General features: G+C 53.1%; 5 protein-coding genes across 5 annotated transcripts; 3 read left to right on the top strand and 2 right to left on the bottom strand.

The window, feature by feature from the left end:
- Positions 1 to 8613: 8613 nt before the first annotated feature.
- Positions 8614 to 9927, top strand: CGCS363_v005768 (uncharacterized protein; the record flags this gene model as incomplete). Its single annotated transcript, XM_036637617.1, has 1 exon — positions 8614 to 9927. One exon carries the CDS (start codon positions 8614 to 8616, stop codon positions 9925 to 9927), a length of 1314 nt encoding a protein of 437 aa, XP_036497625.1.
- Positions 9928 to 13685: 3758 nt separating this feature from the next.
- CGCS363_v005767 (uncharacterized protein) lies at positions 13686 to 15226 on the top strand (the record flags this gene model as incomplete). The annotated part of the gene is made up of 2 exons (XM_036637616.1): positions 13686 to 14010; positions 14067 to 15226. 2 exons carry the CDS (start codon positions 13686 to 13688, stop codon positions 15224 to 15226), a joined length of 1485 nt encoding a protein of 494 aa, XP_036497630.1.
- A 499-nt stretch (positions 15227 to 15725) lies between these two features.
- On the bottom strand, positions 15726 to 17039 carry FAL1 (ATP-dependent RNA helicase FAL1; the record flags this gene model as incomplete). The annotated part of the gene is made up of 3 exons (XM_036637615.1): positions 15726 to 15784; positions 15834 to 16874; positions 16931 to 17039. The coding sequence occupies 3 exons, from the start codon at positions 17037 to 17039 to the stop codon at positions 15726 to 15728; spliced, it is 1209 nt and encodes a 402-aa protein (XP_036497629.1).
- A 493-nt stretch (positions 17040 to 17532) lies between these two features.
- Positions 17533 to 19080, top strand: sap61 (Pre-mRNA-splicing factor sap61; the record flags this gene model as incomplete). Its single annotated transcript, XM_036637614.1, has 1 exon — positions 17533 to 19080. One exon carries the CDS (start codon positions 17533 to 17535, stop codon positions 19078 to 19080), a length of 1548 nt encoding a protein of 515 aa, XP_036497628.1.
- Positions 19081 to 20236: 1156 nt separating this feature from the next.
- On the bottom strand, positions 20237 to 21232 carry sid1 (Serine/threonine-protein kinase sid1; the record flags this gene model as incomplete). Its single annotated transcript, XM_036637613.1, has 2 exons — positions 20237 to 21059; positions 21111 to 21232. The coding sequence occupies 2 exons, from the start codon at positions 21230 to 21232 to the stop codon at positions 20237 to 20239; spliced, it is 945 nt and encodes a 314-aa protein (XP_036497627.1).
- Positions 21233 to 21918: the final 686 nt, after the last annotated feature.

Genomic DNA, 21918 nt, shown 5'->3' with positions numbered 1-21918 from the left:
CAGTCGCGAATGCGAGACAACTATAAAAGCCGCCGAACAATCCGATTTCGTATGGGCTGTTAGATTGGCCAAGGTGCATAAGGGATTTCTTAGGACTGACTGGTCGATTGGTCCATACACAAAAAAGGCAACCTTCGAGGACACCGACGGCAAAATTGACGTGGAGAGCATCGTCTCTGCTGAAGGCGAAAAGATGTTTTACGTGTTTGAGGATGATCAGCTGGACGAAGCGTTCGTTATCCTGAATAATGAGACGCACGAAAAGGATCAGGTTATCTCGTTGAATTGAAGACTTGGGGATTTCAAACTAGTCATTCAGTAAGAGTTTCCCTGAGCTACCTACTAACTACTCTGCATCCTGCAAAGCCCTGATAATAAACTCGTGTACATGTGCTCTTTCAATCTCCCTTTCGCCGATATCTTCTTCATTGCACAGTGAGAGCAACTTCTTCGGGTGGATACAGTCGTAGTTCTCACTCGAAGACGCCATCGCTCTGAATACTGCTGACATGCCAGCCTTCGAATTCAGCATCCATGTGTTCTTTTGCTTCTTCTCAGGCACATAATACCTTTCGAAGTCAAGAATTCGACCTGCCATTCCCGCTGCCAGCGCCGTAGCTGCTGAAGTTCCGCTCACACGGCCGGAATGCCCCGGCAACTCGATGTCATGCCCAAGTAAAGCGAAGTTATCCGCATTACGACGCCACTCAGGATTGATGTCTCGATGACTCTTCAAGTTTCCCATGGTAGCAAACATGCATAACACGTGATCTTTCATGCGAGCAGGGTAAGCGACTCTTTCTGTGTTGCCCCAGTTGGAAGCCGCGGCGAAGACAATGATGTTGGCAGCATGTGCTTCGTGGATAGCAGAGCGAAGTCTTTCGGTAGCAGTCGTGAAACCAGCTGATATACTAATGATTTCAACTTTGTGGGATATAGCCCATTCGATAGCCTAAATTCTTGTATGAGATTGTTTCTTCCGGAACGAGTTTTAGTCAGAGATTCAATACCTTGGCCATGATGTCTGGCGCCGTTCTCTCATCCGCCTCATCACTTTCAAATACCTTCGCTGCAAATATTTCAGCCGTGTCATACATACTCAGAATGAGTCTTATCGATTGTGTTCCATGGAGCAGCTTCCCTTCCTCGGGGCGCTGCGGTTTTCCTGTGCTGTTCACGAAGTCCTTGTATCTCAACGCGATCTCTGAAATCGCATCAATGCCTGTGTCTATGACAGCAATCCGAATTGGTCGATAGGTTTCTTCGTCTTTGCGGACGCTCTTCGGGGTTTGCAGAATGCGCGCAACACGATGCCATTCATCGAACCATCTTTTAGAAGAGATAAGCCCCTCCCTAGAGCTTTTTCTTAGTCACAGTCGTTCTTGCTTCGGATTCGGAAGTCTGACCATAGGAATTCGAAACTCACCTTGAAGCAGCCGTGCCTGCGAGCGACTCAGGGGGTATAGGTGAGATCTGATGCGATTCTCTTCTGTCTTTCCAGTCCAATAGCTCATGCCACGTCATTCTTCTGATGACTGGTTGGGCTGATTGAGTGTACTTCAGCACCTGAAAAGCGCAATCAAACACTCCAAAAGGCTGTCCATCCCTTAGGTCATTGATCCATGATAAAGGGACTTGTTAGTGTTAGAATGGAACATGTAATCCCGAGTCAGTGGTGCTCAAACTGACACGTACCTGCCCAAGTGATAGTACCAGGATACCTGTTGTGACTCAAAATTATTCTTAATCCTCGGATCCCTTTGCTTGTGGCTGTTTCCTTCACTATGGCAACATGGGTTTCCGTCCTTTTCTCGTCCTGTGGCAATGCAGAGTTGGAAGGGCTAGAAAAGGGTGCGCAATTGGCTGTCAGTCTTGAGTATTTTGATGTCTGGTGGTCTCACCTCTGAAACAGAATACTTTCACCCAAAACAGCGCTCTGGGCTATCTTCTCGAGTAGGATATTGCGCATACTACGCATGCATGCCAAAAAGTCATCGGCAGCTATTTCGAGAAATATAATTAGTTTGACTGTTAAGAGGGGGGCCATTCCACCGTGCAAATGACTGACCAGAGATACTCTGAAAAGTGAGCTCTACTCGATTGCAAGGAATTGATTCCCTCTCTTTGCTATCGATGACTTCGAAACAGTCAGCTGCTTGAAAGGTTACCTGGCGGCCTTGAGATTCGACAACGGTGTCTTTGTGCACTGATTCTTCGAAGTCAGTCACGTTTTGATTGATTTCAACGATTCATTACCCTTGATCGTGAAGCTTTGGTTTGTTGTGTTCCCCGTGCTCGGGGAGTTGGAAAGTTCCCCAAGAAAAACAGAAAGATAATCCTCATCAATAAAGAGAGATGGGCAGTCAAACATTGATGCAAGCTTCAACCACCTCTCATTCGCGCAACGATAGTGAGAGATCTGCACATGACATCGTTTCCATGGAACGGGAAAAATGTTCTTGCCGACAGAAAAACGAGCACTCATGAGGCTTCCAGCGTGTTTGTTGGTGCTATTGAATGTAGTAGCTTCATGCCGTTTCGTTTCAAGTTTAACAGTAACAGACAGTGAACGGGTTTACATACGCTTTTGAGCACAGAACTGACACTCGATCTTTGGCCACTCGGAAAAGTCTTCCATCTGAGGGTGTGGTCTGTACTAGGTTTGAGTTCACATAAGCGAGAATGTTGCGAGCCGATCGGCTCCATAACGACCTCATGACTGCGCATTCTGAAAGAGGTGAGAAAGAACATCAATCTCGCATAGAACATTATATCACTTCGTTGCCGCACCTTGTATTCCAAATTGTCTGGGACGTATCCGAAGTAACACAGGCCTATCATTTGATCGGGAAGCCATGTACCACGTGTATTGCGAGTCGGCTTGTATCTCTAGAACCGGTACACCTTGACCAAAAGGCACTATCTCCTCAATTGTCAGTCTACCCGCAATTACAAGAGAAAAGGGGCTGCTGTCTTTACTTACACTGAAAATACAACGAAGCAGTATGGTCCTCGCACTCACAGAGACACATGAGCTTCATATCCGTCGTTGAGCTCTTTTCCGTAAGCTTAGCCAGCGGACAAACGTTTTGGTAAGTCGGTGGTTCCTTTCCCGCACTCCTACTGACTATTCCAGATGACATGTCGCACATGCTCACGTGACAAAGTGCGACTGCATCTTCGAGCTTCGAAGATGAGCTCTGCGAGTCTGTTGACACTCCGGCATTTGATCGGCGTACAGGAGAAGACAACAGCGTGCCTAGAATATCCTGCTCCAAAATCCAGTCACAAAATGCTTGTAGACCTTCTGTCATGCGCGGAAGTAATTCGATGCTTTCATTACTGCTGGCGCAGGTTGATCGTTAGTCTATATCCAAATTATATAAACGGCTGAGCATTGACGTTATACTCTTTGCACTCAAGAAAGTACGCGATGAGAGTGAGGCTGTTGATACTTGCGATCAGTCTCTCCCCAAGCGCGTGTATAGTCGTGATCTTTCTGTTTGTTTGCTGCTGCCTTTCAGCCATATCGATCAATACGCGATCATCATCCACGAGAGCTTCCCGGAGCCCGAAGAGTATATTTTGGCATGATGCGAGTGCAGCTTCGACCTCTCGATTGCCGTTTGGCGGACCGTGGCTTGTGTCTGGGGGCGTCCAGACAGGGTCCCAGTCCGACTTCAACGCAGCAATGCTGGTGAGAACATCCCTCAGGATAGTCAGCTGTTTCTGGTAGATGGTAGTATCAGCTTCGGTTGCCTTGCTGAATGTGACCAGAGCAGAAAGCAACTTCTTCGATATTGATGACAGTAGAAGAGGTCCTTGTAACGTCCTGGTGGTGTTCATTTTGATTTGCACAAATTTCTCACATTTGTCTTGTGGGGATACTAGCGGTTGAAACCGTCAGTCTTTTGTAGAGACATGCTTGATGCCTATTTGTACCATGAAGTCACTTCTCAAGCTAGCGTATGTCAAGTTCCCACGGCATGCAGGAGATTGTCGCCTAATGTTTCAGCATGCGTCGTAATACTGGGTAATAGCATGTAGGAAAGCTCGACATCGCCGTTCTTTGGGTCAGCCATGGCTCTTGATTGACTGGTCTTGCAGCCCGCAACGTTACATTCAGGCAGGCTGACTGCATAAGGCATCAAGCTCGTCCTACATGAACCTCCCTGCCGTCAGGCAACTAAGACAATGGCAGAAACATCTCAGCCACCGGTATTCTCGTGTGCTGCATGGCAAAGGAAGAGGCCCAATCACGATGCGTGAGGTTAGCGGCACAAAAATTGGAACTCGGCACGCGACCCCGCAAATGAGAACGGCGTGCGTGGACGGAGTCACTGTTGATTTTCGAATTTATACACCGCCCGAATGGCCTTTTTGGATGTTTGAGGCCTGATCTCTGCTTCCTTGATGACTGAAATTAGCAAAGTCTCAGCTAATCATGGCTCCCAAATTCCGAATTGAACGGCTTCCATCAGGGGTTCGCTATCCGCCTAGGGGGGACATCGCTCATCCCGCCGAAGAGAAAGGGCAATCACGTCGTTCTCCGCAAGTTTACGTTTTTAAGGGTTCTGTCAGCACGTCTTCGCTGGACAATTTCGATGATAGCAACACTCGCAGTACCCAAGGCCCCAAGCAAGAGCTTTGGGGGTCGGCCGCACCCAACTCTACCTATGGAGCTCCCAACCCCGATGTTTCCGAGGCTTTTGCTATCGCCATGCACGTGGGTGCACCAGCCCAAAAAGAACACAATCCTCAGTCGCCAGTTGATGGCTCTTTTTGGACACCGGAGAGCGGCTCCGATTATCCATTCACTCGCTCGTCACGCTCAACTTCACGACGACCGCCCCCACCGCCACCACCGCCACCAGAACCCCCGATGGAAGAGGAGTCGTCCGATGAGTGTTTACCATTACTCAAAGTGAATGCGGACGTTCTTGTCGACGGCAACATTTCTCGGACAACACTTCTGCAAAGATTCACCAACACCACGAAAGAGGCTATCGGCGAGGCACGATATACGTTTCCATTGTATGATGGCGCTGTCGTGGTAGGATTTAAATGTACCATTGGCGAAGACAGGGAGCTCACCGGCAAAGTGAAAGCCAAAGATGAGGCTAGGGCGGGTTACAAAAGGGCCGTGGAGATGCAAGAAACTGCGGCTCTGCTGGAAGAACACACACCTGAGATCTTCGAGACCATGATCGGAAACATTCCAGCGGAAACAAACGTGAGCGTACAGCTTGAGTACATACAGGAGATCAAGACTTCCATATTCGAAGATGGTGGGGAAGTTCTCGAAGTCATCATTCCGATGTCTATTGCTCCACGATACGCCGACTCTGAGGGGGTTCTGAACCATGCAGGGACCAAGATGGAAACAGATGGCCTTGATGTGACGGTCAAGGTCATAGACAGCAAACGGATTCAGAAGCTTCACTGCAACCACTACGCCAACATTCAGGAGAATGTTCCACTAGTATCTACGGAAGTTTCCAGCTTCTCTGACCTCGGCACAGCCAAGGAAAAGTTGGCTGAGGAGTCTCTTACACAAACTATCGCCACATTCACCTCAGATTCGGCGATCATGGACGAGGATTTCATTGTATCCATTGAGGCCCACCCATCTCATCCCATTCGTTCTCGTGCCATTCTTTCTCCTCCCAACGAAGATGGTCTCGCTGCTCTGATGCTAAGCATCAAACCTGCAGAGATATTTAAGGGTACAGCCTATGCAGAAAGATTCAACGGTGAGGTCATCTTTGTGTTGGATCGCTCTGGCTCCATGGGCTACTCTATACCATACTTTCAAGGGAGGCGTAAGACGACCAAAATATCAACTTTACGGAAGGCAATGTCTCTATCGATTGCAAGCCTTCCCAAAGGTTGTCGCTTCAATATTGTCTCGTTCGGGACTGACACTGAGTTCCTATGGGGACAATCGCAGAATTACACACAGGCCAATCTCGAATACGCACGAAGCTATGCAAAGGCCATCAAGGCCGACTTTGGAGGAACACGTCTTGCTTTTGCTCTCAAGAATGCCGTCGACTCACGTCGTGCAGGAGAGGCTTCCGCACAGATCATTGTTATCACAGATGGAGAAGTTGAGCCTGAGAGCATCCTGGAATATGTCTGGGAAACGCGTCAAGGGCTTGGAGAAAAGATACGCTTCTTTGCACTCGGTATTGGGCACAATGTCCCCCACCGTTTGATCGATAGGATCGGCGAGTATGGTGGTGGATACGGCGAGGTTGTCGATATTGGGGAAACCCCACACTGGGCCGGCAGGCTCATGCGAATGCTGTCAGCCGGAATCATGCCAAGTACCTGGAAATGCGAGATCGAGTTGGGCGAGGGATTTGAAAGACGAGATCTTCTGTCTCATCCTTTTGGATGCAGATCACATCAGCAGCAGCCCGACCGACCGAATGTTGTTCCGTTCATCCAGGCTCCTCATCCCACAGCCCCTCTCCATCCCTTCACATTTCGATCAACCTTTCTACTCTTTGACCTTCACTCTGGAGAGGCCCCGACCCACCTTATTTTAAGAGCTACAGCTGACCAGACCCGGATTGAAATGAGCCATACTTTGGCTATAGAAAAGTGCACAACTGGTTCTTCTGACATCAAGTACCTTGCAGTAAAACACGCGTTACTTGATATGGAAACTGCAATTGAGCGTCAGGGTCTTGTTCGATCTCGTGAAGACTTCGCAAGACAGAACGCCGTTAGACTTGGAACAAGGTACCATGTTTCAAGCCGATGGACGAGCTTTGTCGCTGTTGGAGAAACCATGACGAACCTGTACGAGATTGACTTTTACAAAGCCGGGTTTATACAGGGAGACTTCAAGGACTTTGCGTTCCCTCGGAATCAAAGCGTATCACCCTCGTCAACACAAGACAGAGGATTTCCAATCGCTCAGTGCTGTTTTCCAAGCAAACATTCAGGTATGTCATCAATAAACTTCCAATGGTCCTATTTCTACTCGCCCACAGGCTGGACTAAAGGAATTTTGCCAACAGTTCTAAGCTTCCACCTCAGCCCACCGATACCTGCTTCTCCGGCGGTTCGCATGCCAATCCTTTCGAATATGAATTACGATTCCGCTTCTCAAAGCTATCCATTGATCAGACCTGCACAATCCTTTCCATTCGTCAGTCGGCCCTCTTATGGTGGCTTTGGCAACGATGTCAATAATGGCCAGAGGACCAATTCTAAAGCTTCTCATGCCAATAAGTCTCAAGGCATAGCAGGTTTCAAAAAGGGACACGTCACTTTGGAAACGGTGGCTGAATCACAAAATGCTATTGGCCTTCTGGATCTCCAAGAGCTACCTTTTAGGAGGCTAGAGAGTCACTTCCATCAGCATACAAGAAAAGTGATCGCCCAGCTTCTGTTGAGCTCTTTTTCTCAATTACAAGGAGTGCCTGTTGAGAAGCACCTCGCTTTGGTGAAAACGGTCATGGTCATCGATTATGTTCGATCTCATCTGGCTTTGGAAAAAGGCCTCTGGGCGATGATCATCCTCTGCAAGGCAAAAGCAGCGGTATTGGACGCCATTGGTGAATCGGACGCGAGAGATTTTGACGAAGTGGAGAGCACTCTGCGACTTGCCTCCATTCATGAGCACTTGGACAAGTATGTGAACGAAAATGTGGCTCAAGATTGTTGTCCATTCTTACTGCCAGGAATGGATGTCTGTGCTTTCTGCGAAAAGCCGGCTCCATCGGATGATTTTGATGATGCTCAAGCATTCAAAACTCAGATTAGACAGTGTACTAAAGATGGGTGTGACTTTGCTGCAGAGGGAAGGCATGCAGTTGATCAGTTATGGGAGCACATGGTCAGTGAAGGACATCTATGCCGCTAGGAAATATGGGGAGGCAATTTTCATCGGGTTCTTTCTTCATTGCCTATTTCTTGTGCTTTTCACCAGGTTAGGTTTGCGTCCCGCCGCCCGCCCTTAGATTGACAGCAAGTGCTTGCTGTATCGGACAGAATGCTTGACTAGGAGATCTTTCAATTTGATTGCATTCAGAACCCAACTCTTCATTGGTTGCCTATAATAGCAAGCCTTTTATACGTTTGGAGTCCTAAAAGAGTCGCATCGCAATAAAACTCCTCTTGTTGACCTTCTGACCGCTTTCTTCCACGTTGGACGCCCAACTTCCCTTAAGAGGGTGGCAAACACGCGGTCGCGGCTGTTTTCATCACGCTTCGTACGCGAACTGAACAATTTAACGCCTCATGGCATCGAGCACGATGCTAACTTAGTCTTTCTCCGCGATGAGCTTATGTCGTTAATAGAGTTTGGGAAGATGCGGAGGTTCCAGACCTCCATTGGGCCATTTTCGCCGCTTGCGGAGCACGGCACATGGCTAGTCAATTCTTCATTTTTTCCGAATACCCATTCCCCATCATAAAGGGATTGCATTTAGAAAAATGCCATTGAACCGGATGCCACGTTCTCGGATGTCTCAGCGCCACGCCTCATCCAGGCCAGCTGAAGCTTAACTACGGAGTTCAACTGCGGCGGCACGCCACATCCGGATGCAATTCTCGAGCCTGTCTTCATGATATTTAAATATCAGCAATAATCTCACGATGCAAGAACTCATTCACCAGGCCACAGCACCATCCTTCCGAAGCACACAGCTCAACATCATGCATATCTCCATCTCCCTCATTGCCCCGGCGCTCTTGCAGCTTGCCGCAGCGGCATCGTGCCCTGCTTCAGGATCTCCGACCTATCCCGAGGCCACTGAGAAGAACACCGCCTTGATCCCTTTTGTCAATACACTTCCCCTGATAGACGCAACACCACTACTCGACTTCAACGTTGCCGCTGAAGTCGACTCGGCAACCAAGACGCTCTCATTCCCCTCGACTGGCATGGACACTGGTTCCACCGGGATCATGATCGGCGCCGGCCGGTTCGGCATCAACAAAGACTCCAAATTCAACATGACCAACCCCGGAACGGAGTACCTCTCTTCCAGCCAGAGGCTGTGGGAGGGATACTGGGTCGAAGCCGACATCACATTCCCCGTCACGCCTGCTACACGACGCGCGCTAAGCAAAGACGTCGTCGCAAGGGTGCCTATCATGATTGTGACGAAGGCCAGCATATGCACTACGTGGAAGGCGAATGGCGGCAAATGCACAGATGCACAGAAGACGAACATTGAGGAGTACCCGAAGGACATCACCGCGAGCGGTGCCTATGTGGGTGTCGGGTTCGGACGATCTAGCGACGAACAGCCTCAGGCCCTGCCTGATAAGGTCGCCTTGATCAACATTGTTTCCATCGGTGGCCAGGCGGTTGAAGATATGCACCAGGGATACATCCTTACCGAGAAGGGCGTTGAGGTCGGCCTGACGAGTGCCAACACCGAAGGCTTCTGCACCACGAAGCTGGGCCTCATGGCCTCCAAAGTAGACAAGGACTGGGCTCCGCCCAACGCGGCTATCAGCGTCAACAGCACGTCTTACGACCACGGCACCGCTCTCTTGGACACCGGCATCCCGCAGTCGTACGTGCGCGTAAGCCAGGAGATGTACAAGAACACGAGAACCATCAGGTCAAAGTACATGCCGAAGCACCCCAGAGTCCTGGTGAAGGGAACCCGGGTGCTTGTCGCCATCCCCGACGAGAAGAATCCGATTGCAATCTACGACGTCACTTCTCAGGGTGCTGGCGCGCCTCAGGCTGGAACAATGCAGCCAGCTGGTTTCGTCAGGGAGAACTACACCATCCCGTCTACCCCGTTCATCAACACTGGAAGGATGATCTACAGCAAGTTTGACGCAATGCTTGACGCCGACTGTGGCTGGTTCGGAATGGCTGAGCGTTCGGTTAGCACCAAGAAGATGAAGAAGAGGGCAGCGTGCCCTTCACCTGCATCAGGCGCTAAGTGATTGTTGAGGAAATGGATACTGGAAACCATGGAATTTTGGAGCGACGAAAAAGACCGAGGGGCTAATGAAAGTAGTTGTAGGAGTTATCATAGGTAGTTTGAAAGAATAACCAAGAAAAAGTAACTTTAATAACAATGATATTGGAAGCTGAATTGATAAGCACCTGCACCTCGTACATCTCGTTCTGTTGACTTTCGTCGGGCCGTAGTTGAGACCATCGTTGTCATTCGCTACTTCAAGCTCAGTCTCCAGAGAAGTATTCCACTATTTACTCGCGAATCAGTGTACTCGAGATCAATCGGATTTCTGTCTTTTCTCTCACTGTGAGGACTTCACGGAGACCTGCCGGACACTCGCAGCCCGGACCCACACATCCGGCGCCGACGCCCGGATTCAGCAGGAGCTTAGGCGGTGTATGCAGCAAAGCAACGTCCGGCCGGCGTGGTTGCCGAGAGCGGTTCGTCTGACCGAGGGAAAACCCACCGCCAAGGGTTCATCGTTTCTGATCTCTGAAACACTCGGAAAAACTCCACATCATCGCTTTCGAATCAAATTTCCGGCGGACCCTCTCTCGCGAAAGACATGCTTAAGACTCCAAGTGCCGCGGCTTAATTTTAGAGGGCGGTTAGCGAAGTGTCAAAAGGTCATTTTTGTGATCTTTCTGCTGCTGTGGTCGTACGATCGCCGTCAAGTGATCGTACTCTTTCGCAAAGTGTGTTGGATAGTCTCCTTGAGAGCAACCTTCATCTTTCTCTTCAGACTTGGTAACTTCCGCCTCCAGAGTCCGCCTCTGTATCCGATCATCGTGCTGCTTATTTTGGGAATCACAGCCTGGGAATACGTGTACACAGACATCATAGCCCCTCTCGTAGCAATGCAACGTATCGGTCGATTGACGAGCCTCCAGAGCCGAATGCAACAGCATTCTACCTGTAAACATTACCCGTGAACGTTTCTTGATTCTGCCGTCCTTCATCTCAAAAAAGAAGAAAAATCGGAAGAATGGGCGACGGGAATCTAGATCTTGTGCGGTCGGACGTTCCCAAGACAGCGGTTGCTGGAGCGTAATTAACCCAGCCTGCCAACGGCGGCAACGAGCTCATTAATCTCCCGCGGTTGGCGTCCCAGGAACGGTTTTGGAGCAGGGGTGGTGTGCGTCCCCGGCGACGGACCGGGGTCTTTTGTCGTGCGGCGCCGCTTTGCTTCCTCTTTCTCCCAAACAGAAATGGACCGATTGTGTGTGCTTGTGTGTGTGGCCGAGCCGCGAGAGTTCCCACTGCACGGATCACGGCGAGACATTCTAGGCGCGAAGGTGACACACGTCGATGAGGCGGCAAGGCTGATTTAAGTTCAACACTGCCATTCTTCCATTCTTCTAGACTTTGGGACCACGCGGCCGTGTGCTGTCTTAGTGGTTTGATGTCGTGTCAACTATTGCTTCTCGCTCGCGAAGGGTGCCCGGCGGCAGTTTTCCTTGGTAGCTAAGTCCTGACTGAGTCAAGACCACGAGTAACATGCGCGCGCCGAAACGGTTTAAGCGACATAGGGTATCCAGTCCGCCGGATTGGGAAGAGTCAAGGCAGAAAAATGTCCGTTCCCTTGGCGCTATCTCGCAACGTATCCGAAATGAGACGTAGCGAGAGGTGAAGATGCCCAGAAAGAGAAAAGGACGAAGCGCGGTTCTCACGGTTTTCAGGGGGGGCTGGGAACTGAGATGATACCGTGTAAGCGACGGTTCAAACCACACCGCAAAAACGGTGCTCTCTGCTCTGCAACAACAAAAACTCCCGAGTCCCAGTATCCTCCGACTTCATCGCCCTCTGGCAAATCCTCGGGAGATGTTATTTTGGGGCCAAACACCGCGCATGGAAAGCCTTTGGGCTGCCGCTTGAGCCCACGCGGAGCCGCGTCAGTCGGCTACTGGGCGATTTTCAGGGGCAACGGGCCACCTGCTGGCACCATTTTACTTCCGAGAAGGGGACCAGGGGAGTGTTGGGAAGGATGACCCCTACACGCACTGTGTCTCAGTTGACACTCGCTCTCTTCTCAGGTAGAGGCGGCGTCTCACTCACCCTCCATTATTGTCTCTCTGTCGTATTGGCGGCTTTCTCCATCGGTATCCGTACATGCTTTCGCTATCGATCTCGGGCTGAGTGTTCACTGATGGCCGCTGCTCTTATGGCTGTCGGCTGAAAGTCTAATGTATTACAGGCCTGCCAGATCCGAACAACTCGAGATGCGTGTCGTGGTGGACACAAAGCACAGAAGAGAGGTCATCCTCGACTGAACCGGACGAGGCTTATACCCTCCCAGCCTCTTCCAACTCGTCGGGACCCTGTGGATCGTGAGCTGAAACGGCCTCACCGCTCGAGGCCGCTGTCAGTCGTAGGCATAAACCATCAGTTGCCGCGCAAAATATCCCGACGAAGGGCAGTCCCGGGCGGGCCAAGCGGCTTCATGCTGGCGGTGCCTGCGCTCATCCAGCCCTAACTGGACCCGAAGCCGTCGGGAGGTCTCCGCGGGATATCTTCACTCATCACGGTCAAGATGGGACATTTCAGAGACGAGCAGATTCGCTCCCGGCATTCTCGAAAGTCCATCCGTCCGGCCTGAACTCTGTTTCCACTGACATGATTCATCGTTAGTGAGGAATCACGTCAACCAGAGCTGGGGTCTAAGCAGATCTGCACCACCAACCGGCGATGCTCATATCCCGTCATGCTCATCTCTGTTCTCTGCCAACTTTCATCCTGCAAGCGCGCCAAAAGAAATGTCTTATTGATAATCAAAAGACCTCCAAAACCAACACCCAATCGCACCCTCGCAGCCGCGCCGCATCACGGCAGCCCAAACATGGCACCACAGTCACATAGATGCAACCAAAGAGCGGCACATCAACCCTCCACATCCCTTCACCAACCACGCTTCTGTGAATCAATCCCCCTCCCCCCCTCCATGACCTTGGGAGCCGATCCATGATCCATCCCGCTTGGCCTGGACCACCAACCAACCCGTTCACCCCTTCTCAGCCGCGGCCAAATTTGGTCACGCCCACCAACCATCGCACGGGATCCTCTCCCGAGAAACCTGGGGACCCGCAGCGAAGCATGAACAAGGATCCTGCTGGCCTGTCTCCCGTCACAGCCAACCGAACCATCCTCCCCACCGATGGCCCCTGGCCGCAGGTCAATCCACATCGCGGGCCCCCTCCCCTGGAACAATGGGGAGAGAAAGAGTGAGTGTGAGAGGCAAAGAGGATGTGTGGCTTCGGTATATCTACGAGGCAGACCCGCCATGCGACCACCCCCTCCTCCGAGGTCGTTTCGATCTTGTTCCCCCTTCTCGTCTTCGGAGCCGGTCCATTACTTTCTCTAAAACCCAACTTTTCGATTCTTGACGAAACAATTTATTTGAACGAGATACGAAAAAAAGAACCATGACGAGCTAGCATCGTCTTTTCCAGGCGAAAATCAAAACGGAAGAAAAAAAAGGAAGAAACCAGAAAAACGTACCGATTCTTACGAAACGAAACGAGAGCAAGAGAGAGCCACTGGTGGCGGACGGAGACGATCACAATTCCATTCATTCATTCATTCACTTCTCACCAACAACGACTTTCATTCAGCAAAACACCACCGACGACTTCACAAACTCGGACCTCTTTCGAGCCAGACACAGCCAAGCCATGGCATCAAACTGAACCATTCAAACTACTTCACAGTCTTTTCATTCATTTATATATACTTTTATTGCACAAAATGCCTCCAACAGGCGCCTTTGCCCTCCTCGCCCTCCGCGCCACCGAAAACGCCGCCGCCGCTGCCTTCACATCACACACCAACTCAACCGACCAATTACTCAACACCACCGCAGCAGCAGGAGGAGGAGGAGAACCGGGTCACCGCGAGTGGAATGGCGGCTCCGTCGTGCCCGTTGCCGTCATCTCGGCCGTGCTGTCGACCGCCTTCGTGGCCATGCGCTTCTACACCCGCATCTACATCCTGCGCTCAGTCAAGTGGGAGGACTGGTTCATCCTCATGTCACTCCTCTTCGCCATCGCCACGAGCGGGGGTATGATAGCACGTACGTTCAGCCTCCCATATCACATTCATGAGCCCTTCAACTAACAAGAACAACAGAACTCAACTATGGCCTGGGCCACCATTTACGCTCCGTCGGCGCCTCGTTCCCCGTCTACATCCAAACAGGCATCCTCACAAACCTCTTCTACTCCATCTCCCTGACCCTCACCAAAATCTCCATCCTGCTTCTCTACATCCGCATTCTCACCTACGACCTCGTCCGCCTCCTCGGCAAGGTCCTCCTCGGCCTCGTCATCCTCACCCACACCTGGATCATCGCCTCCATCCTCACGACCTGCATCCCCCTCTCCGCCGCCTGGTCCTACGACCCCGCCAACCCGCCCATCTACTGCCACCCGGTTCCCGTCTTCTGGCTCAACGCCGTCCTCCACATCCTCACCGACTTCATGATCTTCATGCTGCCCCTGCCCGTCATCTCCAGCATGAGCCTGCCTCGCAAGCAGAAGACAGGCCTCTACTTCGTCTTCTGCCTCGCCTTCCTCGTCTGCGCCATCTCCATCCTCCGCCTCGTCGCCGTCTTCCACACCGACGAGTCCAACGCCCAGGTCGCAGACGTCACCTGGTCCGCCGTCCGCGTCGCCAACTGGACCTCCCTCGAGGTCCACATCGCCATCGTCACCGCCTGCCTGACCACCCTCAAGCCCCTCCTCAATGCCCTCTTCCCGAACCACGCCTGCGGCGCCACCGTCAACGACAGCCCGCTGCCGCTGAAGACGACCAGCCCCGCGGAGGAGGCTCGCCGCCGCAAGGACTTTGAGGAGAACTTCTCCACGGGTGATGTTGATGGGTACCGCCGGCCGCTGACCATCGGTACGAAGTCGAACAGGCCAAAGGTCAGGCGGGACACGTTTGCCAGCCTCGTCGCGGACCGCAAGAGCACCCTGGAGCACTTGGAAGTCGCGACGCCGACGTCGGCAACGAAGTTGTCTGATAAGGAGGGCGAGGAGTTCAAGCTGCCCGAGGTCCAGCCGCCGTCGCCTTTTGGCAGGTTTTCGAGTTGGACACGGGGTTCGAGGTTGCAGATCCCGGGTGTGACGAGAGGTGCCAGCGTAAAGCACGAACGCTTCGGGTCAACGGCGACGACGAGAGGGAGGCATGAGCGGTTCCCGTCGAACGTCACCTGGGCTTCGACTCACCGACGGTATGAGTCTATTGATGAAGAGGTGCCACAGGTGCCCGGGAGGAGGCTGATTTAAGGCGGGATTTTGTACGATGGACGAGGCGTTGAGTGCTTTTGAGCGAACATGTATACCAAGCGAGTTTATGAGGGGCCATTGAGCCCTGGTTTGGATTTCAGCGCGGAATGCGCCATCATGTATATATAGCATCACAGTCGACGGCGTTGAAGGGACGAAAAGGTGGCAAGGGTAGCATGCTGTTGTATACCCCTTCAGCGCGGCACGCGGCTGTTTGTAGTAGTACGAATAATGACATTTTCTTGCGTCATCCTCAATCCCAGGATCGCTTGTGAATTTCCATGCATCCGTACACCAATTTGGTTTATAACAATCTGATATCTTGCGAAGGATATGTCAGCATCATCGAGAATACAGGCTAGGGTGAGAATATGCTCACCTGCTTCGAAATAAAGCCCCCTTCCTCCACGTCTCTGGGCCAAACGACCCTTTCGTCTGCCTTTTTGGTTTTCATGGCCCGTCAAACTGACGGAGCCTCATCTGGTATCAATCTTCTTGCTTAAGAAATGAGATCGGCCACGTTCATGGGCATCTCATCAATCTGGGTAGAGTAGTACACTGCACTTGTTAGCATCCATGTACGAGTTATGGTTCGGGCAATACTGACACTCAATGTCTCTCAAGATGCGCACATCCTCGCTAGTAACGAAGTTGATAGCGACACCCTTCCTTCCAAAGCGACCACTCCTACCAATGCGGTGGATATAGTTCTCACGGTTGCTCGGCAAGTCGTAGTTGATCACCAAGCTGACCTGCTGCACATCGATACCGCGAGCCCACACATCCGTGGAGATTAACACACGGCTGTTGCCCTGTCGGAAGTCCTGCATAATGCTGTCGCGCTCCTTCTGCGGCATGTCACCGTGCATACTGCTGACCGTAAAGTTGGCCTCGCGCATCTTATCCGTCAGCCAATCGACCTTTCTGCGCGTGTTGCAGAAGATGACGGCCTGCGTGATGGTGAGCGTGTCGTAGAGATCGCACAGCGTATCGAACTTCCAGTCCTCCTTCTCGACCGCGATGAAGCACTGCTTCAGGCCCTCGAGGGTCAACTCGTCACGCTTGACGAGGATGCGCACAGGGTCGGTCATGAACTTGGTCGTCATGTCGAGCACGTCGTACGGCAGCGTGGCTGAGACGACGACGACCTGCGTCGCGGGGGGCAGATAGCGGTACACGTCGTAGATCTGCTCGCGGAAACCTCTGTTCAGCAACTCGTCCGCCTCGTCGAGGACTAGCATCTTGATGTGGCGGGTGCGCAGGTGTCTGCGGCGGATCATGTCGGCGACGCGGCCGGGGGTGCCGGAGACAATGTGCTGGCCGTAGTCGAGCTTGCGAATGTCCTCGCCGACGTTGGTGCCGCCGATGCAGGCGTGACACTGGACGTTCATGTAGTCGCCGAGGGCCATGACGACGGACTGGATCTGGGTCGCGAGTTCGCGGGTCGGGGAGAGGACGAGGGCTTGGGTCTCGCGGACGGCCGTGTCGATGACTTGCAGCATGGAAATGGAAAAGGTCGCGGTCTTACCCGTGCCGGACTGGGCCTGGGCGATGGTGTCGCGACCCTTGCAGACCTGGACGATGGCGCGGGACTGGACGGCGGACGGGGACTCGTAGCCGTAGGCGTAGATGCCGCGGAGGAGGTTCTCTACGAGGTTATCGTCAGAAAATGATTCAATTGTTCGTGATGATGGGGAGCCTTACCCTTCAGCGACATGGACTCGAAGGTCGGGTGGACGGTCACTTCCTTAGAGGTGGAGAACTCCATCCTCTCGTCCGCCTTACGGTCGATTCCGCTGCCGCCTTCAGCCATGATGATCTCTGTTGTATTTTCGGGGAGGTGTTAAGTGGTTGTAGTGGTTGTTGTTGCGACGTCGAGGTCGAGGGTCGTGATGTACAGGTGCAGGCAAGGCAAAGTCGAGGGCGAAATTTTAGAGGGGCGCGCCAAAAGCTTCAGCGCGCTCTGCTGCAGGCTGCGAGTCGCAAACCAGACGACAGCTGTCTCGGGCCGGAACATCCTTCTGCCGGCCTGTAAAAAAGACCAGACGCAGCGCATTGCACCTCATTAAAACAGTGCATCTAGCGCTTTTCTTACCAAAATTGGGGAGCTAAAGCAGGCCTTATTCAGTGGACCCGACAACACCAGGCACGCCGCGCCAGCCTTCCGCCGCGATTTTTCCAGAGGCTGCGAAAGCCGCGCCAAACACTCGATCTCGACAATCACCTACCTACACAACTCTCCTCACTCTCCCTCCCCCGCCCACGCCGCGCGTCGCCGACAGAAACACCCCCTTCGGACCGCGAAAATGGTCGGCATCCTCGAAGAACAGCGCTACATCCACGAGGACCTCGAGCGCCTCGAGCAGGGCATCGCAGACCGCATCGCGGACGAGCCGAAACACATCCGCGACCGCCTAAACCGCGACCACGAGGTCTCGCAGCTGCTCGACCAGATCCAGGCGCAGTCCGCCAAGCTGCTCGACATCTACGCCGACGCCGACGGCCAGCGCTCCCGCGAGATCCAGAGCATCGGCACCGGCGACCCGTTCGAGGAGTTTTACGCCCAGATCAAGGACGTCCGCGAGCACCATGCCAAATACCCCAATGAGCAGGCCGAGAACTCGGAGCTGCGCTACCGCATGAAGAAGGAGGACGACGGCGAGATGATGCCCTACATCATCGACCGCATCTTCACCGGCGAGGAGGGCTTCGGCCGCTTCTTCGACCTGCACACCTGCCACGAGAGCTACCTCAACCTGCCCAACGTCAAGCGCCTGTCGTACCTGCAGTACCTCGAGGTGTTCGACAACTTCGCCCCCGGCTACGGCGGGCTGAAGCGCAGCGAGAAGCTGACGGACCAGTACTTCAAGTACGTCGGCGAGCTGGCGGGGTACCTCGAGTCCTTCATGCGGCGCACGCGGCCGCTCGAGAACCTGGACAAGGTCTTCCGCGGCTTCGACAACGATTTCGAGACGGCGTGGGAGAAGGACGAGGTGCAGGGCTGGCAGGACGACGCGGCCGCCGCTGCTGCGAGGGAGAAGAGCAGCGCGGAGGCTGTCTGGTGCGAGGACTGCGAGAAGGAGTTCAAGAACGAGAACGTGTACAGGTCGCATCTTACGGGGCGGAAACACATCAAGGCCGCCGAGGCGCGGAAAGCACGGCAGGAGGAGGACGGCGGTGACGCCGCAGCAACATCAACAAATGGCGGCGGCGTCAGGGTCTCCGCGACGAGGTTGAAGGAGCGCGCCGTCGCGGAGCGCGAGTACCGCGTCAAGCGCCTCGCGGCCGCCATGTCCACGGAGCGCGGCGACACACGGGTCAACGTGGAGCGGAAGCAGGGCATGACGGAGCGCGAGCGCCAGCAGGAGCTCGAGAGCTACCTCAGCTTGTCCTCGGCACCGCCCGGCGGCGGCGGCCAGGTCGCGGGGGGCGACGACGAGGAAGGCGACGAGGACGGCGAGGACGGCGAGGAGAAGATCTATAACCCGCTCAAGCTGCCGCTCGCGTGGGACGGCAAGCCGATCCCGTTCTGGCTGTACCGCCTGCACGGGCTGGGCGTCGAGTTTCCCTGCGAGATCTGCGGCAACTTCGTGTACATGGGTCGGCGGGCGTTCGACAAGCACTTCAACGAGGCGCGGCACGTCCACGGCCTCAAGTGTCTCGGCATCACCAACACGGCCCTGTTCCGCGACATCACGAGCATCGACGAGGCGACGAACCTCAACGACAAGATCCAGCGCGAGACGAAGAAAACCAAGGTCGACGAGGGCAGCATCGTCCAGATGGAGGACGCGGAGGGCAACGTCATGCCCGAGAAGGTGTATTACGACTTGCAGAAGCAGGGTCTGCTGTAAAGGACCTGGTTCTAATCACGGTGAGAGCGGTCATGAGGAGAGCGGCGCACACGGCGAAGAAGCAAACTGTCTGCCGGGGCGATGCCCTGAGCTGCAGGCACATACGGAATCTGTAAATGTAGTAGACACAGCCGACATGGCTTATCGTTTTCGAAAAAGGCATGAGATTGCACTGTAGAAGGTATGATGGAGTCAAAAAAAGGGATACCATTTCATCAGCACTCGTTCCTCGTTCGTCCCACAATCTGCCTGTTATTGGGCGGCGTAGATCAGTCCGAACCACAATCAAACTCGACAAGCATCTACCATCGACAACGTACCCAGCTGAGCGCATTGCGACGACGCGATTCAGCCGGACCCGTAGATGCAGCGAATTTCCACAAAAATCGTTTTCTGGCTATCCGATTCATACATGCACCCTTCTGATGGAAAGAAATCTCTTCAAAAGGTTGCTTTGATAACACAAAACTCATCAATGTGGCAAAACTCAGAAACATGCGCTCTCCACCACTGATGTCATACCAAAACCCCGACGTCAAAGCCCCCCCTTTCACAAGTTTGCAACACGGGGTTTTCACATGAAGGTCGATTGAATGCAATCAGGTCCTGCGACGCCAGATGGAAGAAACTCCTGCAGATGTTGAACTAGACGATCACCGAGTGGGAAAAGGGGACAAATGATGCAGTAAATCGCGCCATTCTTTTTGATATGGCTGCATCCGGTCGGCTTTTCTCGCCAATCTCGGTTTTGTCTATGTTCTAGTTTCTATGTACAGTACCGCCGGGGCTTCTTTTTTGTAGTCTTGATCCTGTACCAAGCCGAAAACACGCCCAAATGACTTTTTGTGTAGTCTTTTTTCTGTTTCCTTGTATACCAGTAGAAAGCAATCCCAAGTGCCCAAATGCAGGGCTCGCTATATGAATCACACAAAACCCGACCGTTTGTTCCCTAAAACAAATGGAATGTTCCGTGGCCCTGTCGCCATTTTTTCTTCCGCATTAGGTATCTCTATGGTGTAATCATCCCCTGTTGTAAAAAGGCTGTCTTTTGTGACGCCATCAAGTAGTCGCTTGCTTTTATCCGTTTTGATCGGATCTTCTTAATCCCGTAGGATCTCATTCGTAATCGTAAAAGGAAAGGTTGGTGAGAGGTTTCTTAGTCCTCGAAGAGGCCAGACATCTCCTCCAGCAGCTGGTCGGCGGTGGGGCGCTCAGCGGCGTCCATGCGCATGATGCGGTTGATAAAGTGCGATGCGGTGCGGTAGTCAAGGGGCTCAACCTTGCGGCCGACAGTGAGAGCCTTTGCAGCCATGGCCTTACCGGGACGGGCACGCTCGAGGTAGGTCTCGGGGATGGCACCGAAGCGGCGGGATTGCTGGCGGAGGACCTCGAAGATGTAGCTGCGGTCATGGTAAGACGCGTTGGTCGGGCGGAAAGGGTTGTAGTCTCCGCCATGGAGCAGCGCAATCATCATCGATCCAAAAGCCCAGATGTCGCTGGCAGTGCCCCAGGGAACCTCCATCAACACCTCGGGGCTGGTCCAGATGGGAGCACCGATCAGGAAACCCTTGCGCGCGACATCGGAGTCGACGGAGTAGGAAGCACCAAGGTCGCCGATCTGGACGTCGGAGAAGCGAAGGTCCGGGTCGGCTTCGGATTCGGAGGCGTAGTTGACGAGGATGTTGTCAGGCTTGATGTCTGTGTGGACGTAGCCATCCTTGTGGAGGGTGGACAGGCCGCGGAGGACAGCGCGGGCGACGAAACGGATCTCGCGGTTCGTGAGAGGCTTCTTGACGGTTGCCTTCAGAAGAGTGTCGTCCATATGGCGGAGGACAATCATGGGTGCGTCTTGCTGGATTTCGTCGATAACCGGGCGGAGGAAGGGGTTGCCCTGGAATTTGCGAAGGACATTGTGCTCGTTCTGGGCGCCGGAGATGCCTTGAACGCCCTTAACAATGGACTTGTTGCCCAGAGGGTTTCTGATGAGAGTTAGCTAGGGAAAGACACAATGATATTCGCAGCTGACTTACGTAGCAATCCAGACACCCTCGCGGATCTTCTTCTGAATGGTGTACCTGCTGGCGTTTCCGAGCAAGATTTGGCCAATCTCGAGGGACGGGGTCCCGAAGGCGGCGAGACCTCTGGGGATCATTTTCGGGGATGTGTGAGAAAAGTCGTCGGAGTTTGAGAGTTGCGGAGGTTCGAAGTATCAGGTGTTCGTAGTTCGTGATATTTCACTTCCTTATGTGACAGCTTCGAGTGGCTGTCTGAGAAGGACCAGGTCGATAATGGTCATTAGGTATATACCGGATCCGATTCGTAATGGAGAAAGGTCTAGCACGCGATTCCGGTCATCTAAAGGAACCTTGTCGAAATAAACCCTCGAATAAAAGCAGGTTTATTAAAAAGACGGAGTCGTCGAAGAGATTGAAGAGTCGAAAAGGTTGAGGTGAGTTGGATGTCTGAGCAGAGTAGTAGAGCTGGAGCAAGTTGAGTCGGAGGAGCAACGCTTCTTTAACGGGCAGCCGGGTACTTTCCTGCGGTACCTGACCGACCTAAGGGCAGGGCGACGTGCAGGGGTGGCGGAGGCGTGGGTGTGGATGCGGTGTGGGTGGGGAGTGGACGCGGGAGTGGATGGGGGTCCTTTTAGCGTCAGCGGAAGGCAAAGTGAATTTCTAGGAACGGTACGTACCTCCAAGGGCGCTGAAATTGGAACACACAAACACCACACACAAACAGCAAGGTAGAACAGCCAGCAAAAGACAATGGGAGAAGCCCCAGCACCTGGAGGACAAGCCTTAGCGTTCGTGGGATTGGCAATGGAAGGTTGTGTGGCAC

Source organism: Colletotrichum siamense (genome assembly GCF_013390195.1).
Source record: "Colletotrichum siamense strain Cg363 chromosome Unknown KSG_Cg363_contig03, whole genome shotgun sequence".
Lineage (NCBI taxonomy): Eukaryota > Fungi > Ascomycota > Sordariomycetes > Glomerellales > Glomerellaceae > Colletotrichum > Colletotrichum siamense.
Note: the sequence above shows the minus strand (reverse complement) of the source record. Positions and strands in the feature narration are given on the sequence as shown.